Source organism: Vombatus ursinus, unplaced genomic scaffold (genome assembly GCF_900497805.2).
Source record: "Vombatus ursinus unplaced genomic scaffold, bare-nosed wombat genome assembly UNPS02014807.1, whole genome shotgun sequence".
In the NCBI taxonomy this organism is placed as follows: Eukaryota; Metazoa; Chordata; class Mammalia; order Diprotodontia; family Vombatidae; genus Vombatus; species Vombatus ursinus.
This window is the reverse complement of record NW_020954585.1, coordinates 53925967-53934194: the sequence shown is the minus strand read 5'-3', so window position 1 is coordinate 53934194 and position 8228 is coordinate 53925967. Positions and strand designations below refer to the sequence as shown.

Here is an 8228-nt window from a genome sequence, read left to right as displayed (position 1 = left end):
AACTCATAGTATTTCATGTCTGGGAAGGCTGTCAAAGCCCAGCCAAGCATTGTAACTGCCAAATCCTTTAAGAATCAGGTTGGCAGGACTGGCGAGGAACAAGTGGTCAATTAGGGCTGTTATTCAATCAAGTCAGATCTTCAACCCCAGGAACTCCTGGTGGTAATTAATGTTTTTATTTTTCTTTCGAGAAGGATTTGGGGACATTCCTCCTTGGAGATGACCACAATTCATAGAGATGTCACAGTACAGAGTACAAATTAAGTCTATCCAAAGGCAATTACACCAGGCAAATGGAAAAATGAAATGGAACAAGCAGTAAAATGAGAGTTAACGGCACAATGACCAAGCTTTGTTTTTATTAAAAACAAGGCCAACCCACTCAATTTCTGCCCATCCAGGTACATGATTTGGCTGATTTGTAGTGCCCCCTCCCCCCTTTTCCACTCCACTCCAGTGTTTGCACTGTAACTAAGCAACAAATGTTGTGGAAAGCTGGAGAATGAGGAGATAAAACCAAAGACACTCCATAGCTCTGAGATCCCTTGCTGAATTCAGACAGGTTACTACCAAAAACAATTTATTACCCTCTTCTTGTGGGACATGTAGACCCCAACAATATGCATACAATACTGACAGTGATGGATTACAGCTGGCAGGGTAAACACTGTGTTCTGTATCCATTTCTGAAAACCATTCCTTTGTAAAGCACTCTCTCTCTCTCTCTTTTGTAGGACTTTGGAGGCCCTTCTAAAGCCAAGGATTTGGATCTCTTTACATCATTTCAGAGTGATTATTCCCTGATTCAAGAACATTTTAAAAACACAAAAGGACCATTCTTCTGGTATCCCAAATAAGATCAAATCACTTAAAGAAGAGATCACCAGATACAAAGCTTGTATCTAGAAGTAGAAATAATAGGTTTGAACAACAAAGCCGTCTTTACCTTTTCCTGATAACCTGTCTGGGAGAAGGTCAGATGCTAAAAGTAAGAAAAATACTCTCTGTTGCTTGTGCACATACTCACACAGACACACACATGCACACACCCATACATTCACGTGAGAGAAGGGGAGAGCCATCCTTTCCGGGGGTTTGGGAAGACAACTTTTCTGCTGATGGAGCTACGGAGATGCTGGCTCGTCCCCTCTTAGGAAAGCAGCTGTAGGACTTGCCGGATTCTCTCACTCTTCTCTACTAAACTTGAGTCTTCGGGCTCTGCATTGTCCAATTTCTTCATGAGCATTTCAGCTTTCTGCACTGTCACCTCTCGGGCCCTTCCTTTTAGTCCCTCCAGGTAGTCCAGCAGAATGGAGAAGTGCTGATCTGGCACCTTTGATGGAGGAAGACAAATGGAAAAGAATAGGAAAAAAAAAACTCAGTGGAAATTAAAAAGAAAAAGAAAAATGATCTCCCATTTTAGATGGGGATGGTAGAGAGGCAGAGGGAGAGGATGACCTCAGTGGACGTGGACATTCAGAGGAAGAGAAGCAAATCACTAGCAGAGAACATCATGTTCACTACAAGTTGCAAGAGGGGCTTGAAGGTTCACTTGTTCTGGGAAAACATGCTAAGCTCGGGGAAATCAGCTGCTGCAGCTGAGTGCACTCACATGCTTGGCGAGTGACAATTCCAGACCTCAAGCTCCCCAAGTCAGAAAACAGTGGCTTGAAGGCAGCCTTGCAAGCCAAGCAACACCTCATCAAATTTAACTCTGTGTGGCAGAACGTGATAATACCAGTCGTGGCTGAGGGCCGAGTGGCCATTCTGGACAGAGCTGTCGGTCATGTGCAGTGCTCACAGCCAGTCTGCAAAACAACTTAAATTCTAAGCCATATGGAAACCATTCCCAGATTACATCGAGGCCGGCTCCGTTACATATACTTGAGTATAACATGCCTGAAATGAACAATGCCTTAATGGCCCCCACGCCTTCTGTTTTCCTTTATTTCGTCTTCCATCCTCTTGCTCTTTTCACAAATGGGTGAGAGAAGGGGTTTAAAAGAAGGGGTTAGTTTTGTGCTCAGGAGGGGCCTTTGCTGGCTTAGTCACTCAACACCAGAGCTGGAAATCAAACTGGATGGTTCTGAAAACCCTGGTTTTGTGATGTGGGATAATCATATATAAACTGTTCAATGAGGTACACAACAGGGCAGTGATGGGAGTGGATAGCATACTGAACTAGGAGCCAGGAAGACTTGGGTTCAAATTCTGTCTCAGACATTTAGTAGCTGTGTGACTCTGGGCAAGCTACTCAACCTCTCCTAGCCTCAGCTTCTTCCTTTGTAAAATGGGGATAAATAAAAGCACCTACCTCATAGTTTTTGTGAGAATCAAATCTTTAAAGTACTATATGAAAGCTAACCATTATTAGCTATTCTAAGAATGGATCTCTGTCTTCTGCCTGTCAGTGGAAATTGCCCTAGCATCTCTGATTTATTCTTCATGTTTTTTCTTCATATGGTAAGAGACTTTCAGGTTCTACACCATGTATGGCAGCTGACTTGGGGCTGAGCAGAAGACAATATGGCTAGAAGCTGCATTAAGTGATTTTTCAGAAATGACCTCATACTGATTCTCTACTAAGTCAATCAGTGATAGAAGTGATGGAAGTCCAAGCTTAGAATCAAGGTATTGGGAGGCATCATGAACAGTGGGATAGGACCCTGTTATCCAGGGAATGGTGAGGACAGACCAGTAAACACAGGCAAAGGTTGGGATTCTCAGGCAGTCTTTGGGTGGTGGTGACAACAGGACCAGGGAGAAGTCACAGTTTGGGCAAAAAGACCACTACAGAAGTAAGAGACTAAGATGCCAAGAATATAATACAGAACCAGAGATGGGAAATTTTAAAAAAGGATGGTGGTAAAAGTCAGCAGGGAGGGACAAGAGAAGAAAATAGTTGAACAGCTAGAATGAAAGAGATTACTGAGCAGAAAATGCAAACCTGTCAGCCTTGGGATACCAGGTTGACATTTATGGATATATGAATTTTATTTGCTAGCTCTTTATTTTAGTGTCTCTGCAGGGATCATGTCTGCCTTGTGGAGGCACACAGGAGACTAAGAATAAGGGAGAAAACTTTAAAAAATGTCCCTCTGGTCTCTACCACACCCCTAACCCTGGGCACTATAGCAACACTTTATAACACTGAAACCTGAGAGGGTCAGTGTGGCAAAAAAGAACACATACACACACCCCACCCGTCCTGGATGGAATGTTAGACTCAGCAGAACCTGTATGTTTTTGCAGCCTTGGCACAAACACCCGTAATTCCATCCCACCTCCTAGTTATCTGACTTTGGTTTTGGAATCCTACCTCATCCTGTGAAACCATACTGAATATTCCACCATTCAGATGAGAAACTTTTGAAAACACACACACACACACACACACACACTCACTCACTCAAAGCAAAGCAGGTGGTGTTTTCTTTGTTCCTATGTCCTTGCCTCGGACACACTAAGAGAGAACCACCACCAACACACTGGCTCTATTTCCTCAGCGAATGGGAGCTGGGTGAACTTTCTGATTTGAAGTTGAGACCTGGCTTTACAGTCAGGATGATCCTGCCTGAGATTCTTGGGTTCATCCCAAGCTACTGCACTGGGACCACCAGGATCTGCATTAAATGTAAGCTGCTTGATGCTTAAAAATGATGACTGTTTCAATTAATTGAGAAGCCACAGGATCTCCTAGCGGGATGGTGGCTGGAAGGTTCAGGCTTCTATCCTCGCCTGTCTGTGCCTACTTACTGAGCACCTACTAAGATTGTCCCTCGCTGTGTTAGAAGCAGTGGGAGTAAGAAGTCGAGGAGGAGTCCTGATCTCTACCCTTGAGGAACTCACTGAATAATAAGAGAGCTTACTTAGGTGCTAGACTATAATTAGTGTGCAAGGAATTCAGAGCAGCACAAGAGCTGGGTGGATTGGAGCAGTCAAGGAAGGCTTCAGAGGCAGATCCTGACTTGAGTCTTAACAAACAGTCAGAATTTCAAGAAGTGTCCAGGGCTCTGGGCACATTATTGACCACCAACAAATGTGTGCCATCAGGTGGGGGGAAAGAGACATTTCAGGCACAGGGGCCTGGAGAAAGGTCTGGAGGTGGCAGTGATCATGGTGCATGGAGCCAGGGAAGGCGGCGGTGGTTTGGGCTGTATTTGTGGGTCTGGTGGCTTTCATCTTTTTCTTCCAGACTGGTAAAAGTCCTTTTGAATGCAGTCTTCCTAGTCACACAGATCGATTTTGAGGATCCAGGGCCAAGGACAGGGGTGAAGAACAAGGCAGAGTGAAGGGGTGCTTGCTGGAGTTGGAACAAAGTCCAGGGTGACGATTACGGCTTAGGTCTGGGGATTCCTGGGACCTGACCTTCCACTTCTAGTTACAATGATGTTCAAGGGTCACTTGCATGAACACTGCCTGAGCCCATGAGCCTGCTGCCACATCACAGGGATATATCTGAAAACTACTTTTTTGGGGTGGGTTTAGCTTTCATAAAAGGGTAGCAGGGCTGGTAAAGACAAAATGTGTTTGGAGCCTAGCGATGCAAGGTCCTCAATTTCAAGATCATTTTCTTGCAAGGAGTTTTGCAGAGAGGAAAGCCTTTCATGGGGGAAAAAAGTGGCAATCCTGTATCTTTTCAATCCAGAGTCAAACAACATCAAAAGCTCTATTTGTTTTGGAAGCAGTTGAATGTTCACTATGGGAATGAAAGCAATCCATGGGCAAAGCTGGACAGAGAGGCCTACTTGCTCCTTCTGTCTGTCCCCCCAAAGAAAAATATGCTCTCAGTCACTGCCTAATTACCAAAGATCCTTGGGTCAGGAAAGATTTCAAAAATAAAAGGGCAAAGATCACATTTAATAGCAGCTTAAAAGACAAGTGGCTCTCAAGTTCAGAGTAAAGAAATCTTTGCAGAGAGGAAACACCAGTCACCGTCTGGTACCTTGGTTCCCAAGGTAGGCCCAAATAAAGAAGCTTAGTAAGCTATGTTCAGTGGGGTCTGAAACATCACATCTCTGATCTACCACATTCTCCATAGTGAGAGTCATAGGATGTTTATTCCAAAGAGAAACAAATGCCTAACAATTTGGGGCTTTGGTTTTTTCTTCATTGGTTTTCCTCCACCTTTGGCATTTAAATTTTTTAACCCCAACTTTATGTCTACCCCATGAGTACAGCCTGGCAATAGGAACCTAGGATCAGAGTTGTAAACCATGCTTAGCCATTATGAGACAGCAGCATTCTGGGGTTGTTTTCCTGGGGGTCTGATGTCATCCTTCCAGATTCCATATGAATTTTTCAGGTCAATATACACACCTGCTGAAGATAACATCAGAGGGCCCAACTACTAATTGTGTAACTTGATCTATGAAGTATGTTTGAAGCACAGACTGGAGGTCAGGGTGACCACTCAGTACAAATGCTCTCTCTGGAGGAAGGCCTAGAGCAACTTGCAAAATATTCATATATGCTGTCATACTATGAAGTAGGAAATGTGTTTAAAAAAAAAAAAGACCAGGAGAAGGAAATGAAGGAAAGTAAATGTGAAAGAAAATATACACAGCTTAATTCTCCAGTAGAAAACACATGGGTTAGGTTTAAAAAGATGGGAGAAAACTAAGTAATTTCATGTAATCATGTTGTTGTCTGTCTTGGAACATTCAAAGGGTATTTCTGTGTTATTAGCACAATCTGTGCATTTCCATTACCACAAGCTGACATTTAAAAAAATGTTTCCAAGTACTCAGGTCATACCTGATATTTGTAAATGGACTCGAATCTCTTTTATGTTACTCGCCCAAACCATAGGCATTGACTGGGCAAGAAAGTTGTTCAACAACAACATGGAAGAAAACGAACCCACGAAAACAGTACCTCTTAGTCACAAAAGCTAGAAGACCTAGTTGGCTCAAAATTAAATCCTTAAATCCTATACACATTTGGAAACGTTGGAACTCCATTCCTGTTGTAAGCCCAGCTTTCACGGTTATCACTGGGAAAAAACATCTGGTTAAACTTGGAAGCTGACAATGTCAATGCTACCGGCAAAGGCAGAGATTTTGGATCCTTTGCGAGGCTGTCTCAGTTGCCTCAGTTTCTGCTGTATTTGGCTGTAAGTGCTAATCTAAGCACTGATGAAGAGCTGAGCCGATATGGGCCAGGTGTCACTGAAGGAGACATGGAGCCAGGCAGAATTCACAGGGTGCAGGTGTGAGAGAATGGAAACAGAATTGGATTTGGGGAAAAGGAAGGAAAGAAGGAAGGAAGGAAGGAAACATTAAGTATCTACCATGTGCCAGGCACTGTGCTAAGCGCTTTATAAATATTATCTCATTGGATTCTCTCAACAACCCTGGGAGAAAGGTACTATTATTATCCTCATTTTACAGCTGAGGAAACTGAGACAGACAGAGGTTGAGTGACATGCCCAGGGTTACACACCTAGTAAGTGTCTGAGGTTGGATCTGAACTCAGATCTTCCTGACTCTAGGCCCAGTGGTCCATCTACTGTGCCATTCCATTCAAGATCAGTCCTGACATATAAAAGGCAACCTGGGATTTATTATCAAGTATCAATATCCAAACAATTTTAAGAAAAGGAGAGTGATATAAAGAGATGATAGTTCCTGGCTACCCTTAATAGTCTGTGTGACTTTAACAAATCATTTTACCTCCTCAAATTTCTTGTCTATAAGATGAGGATACAGGACTAGATGACCCCAACTCACATTTCTATTATACTTTAAGTTCTGCAAAGCGCCCTGATCCTCACAAGGGGTATCTAGTAGGTGAGGAAATGGGCTCTCTGAAACATCTCTGGTGTCCCAAGATTCCAATCGGAAAGGGGAAGATAAGAAATGTCTTCTAAAAAGGGCTTCCCCTCCCTCGGAGACTGAATGTTTGCTGAGAGTGCAGCACTGTGGAGCACGAGATGCTGGGAAGCACAATTACACAGAGTGAGGAGCTCGGCAGCTGGAGCTGGCAGGTGGGTTCCAATCTGTGTGGTGAACACACTAGTGTGTGAACTCTGGGTGAGTCCTCTCTCCGGGACTGAACTACATACTAAACTATCTATAAAACGGGGTGGGGCTGGATGAGATCATCTCGAAGATGCCGTGCCGAGTTTTAAAAAGTCACATATTTGCTCTGCCCAACGAGCAGCACTGCTGGGGGCAGCGGGATTTTCCAAAGTCACGTGGAAACAGTGCTGCCAACTCCATGACAAAGGGCTTCTCAGAGGTCTACAGCAGCTAACCTGGGAGCCCGGTTTTGATACAAACCTTATTGCTGTCAAACATGTGAAGCAGGAGCCAGGTCTGCCTTGTCTTCTGAAACTTCCATTCCTCACGCTTACTGGCCCAGCTGGGGGGAAAAATGACAGACAAAAGAGAATCAGGTACTGACTTAAACTATGCAGGGAGGTATTGGTCACAAAAGATGGGAGGCAGACTCATCCTGTTCTGGGAAGGGGGGGGAGGGGTGGGGGGAGGAAGAATTTGGCATGTGCTTCCTGGGTGACAAAGTCCCATTTATCTTGGGGAATTTCCTTTTGTTATGTTTTGCCTGGTTTCTCCCCACCTAAATCCAACCAAGACAGTTCTTTGTGTAAGGCCCTAAAAACAAACAAGAGCTAACAAATACCTGGGTCCCACAGATGCTAAGATATTCAAAGCAGTTCCCTTTGGGACAAAGAAGCAGCCTGGGGTAGGCTGGATGGCTGGTCTTGGAGTCAGGAAGTCCTGCTCAGGAAAAGTCGCATCTTTGACACACACCGGCTGTGTGACTCTGGGAAAGCCCCTTAATCTCTTAACGTCCCCAAGTACCTCTCTAAGACTAACCTGCTGAAAATGTACCTAATCGTCATTGCTGGAAGGGATTTCCTCATCAGGTCCAGTCCCAGCCACCAAAGAAATGGAGTAAAAGTGGGTGGTTGAACCAAAAGTGAATTCAGTAAGCAATGATGAATGTGAAGAGTTCAGAGAAACATGGGAAGACTTGTATGAATTTAAGTTAAGTGAATTAAACAGAACCAGAATAACAATATATGAGATGACTGTAATAATGTCAATGAAAATGGAAGGGTAATGATCAACTTTGGTTCTGGAGAATCAATAATGAAATATGGCTTCCCACTTTCCACAGAGAGGTGAGGAATACAGGGCCAGAAGGTGCTTGCTCTGTGTGTGTGTGTGTGTGTGTGTGTGTGTGTGTGTGTGTGTGTGTGT

At 44.0% G+C, this 8228-nt stretch overlaps 1 protein-coding gene across 4 annotated transcripts in view; it reads right to left on the bottom strand.

The window, feature by feature from the left end:
* Positions 1–324: 324 nt before the first annotated feature.
* The window catches only part of CUNH7orf50 (chromosome unknown C7orf50 homolog), a 338906-nt gene continuing 331002 nt past the window's right edge, over positions 325–8228 (bottom strand). For all 4 annotated transcript variants that reach the window (XM_027874516.1, XM_027874520.1, XM_027874518.1 and 1 more), the window contains 2 exons: positions 7284–7365; positions 325–1333 (listed from right to left, as the gene is read on the bottom strand). In XM_027874516.1, the coding sequence (XP_027730317.1) occupies positions 1151–1333; positions 7284–7365 (265 nt within the window). In that variant the 3' untranslated portion in view covers positions 325–1150. The remainder of the gene's footprint in view (positions 1334–7283; positions 7366–8228) is intronic.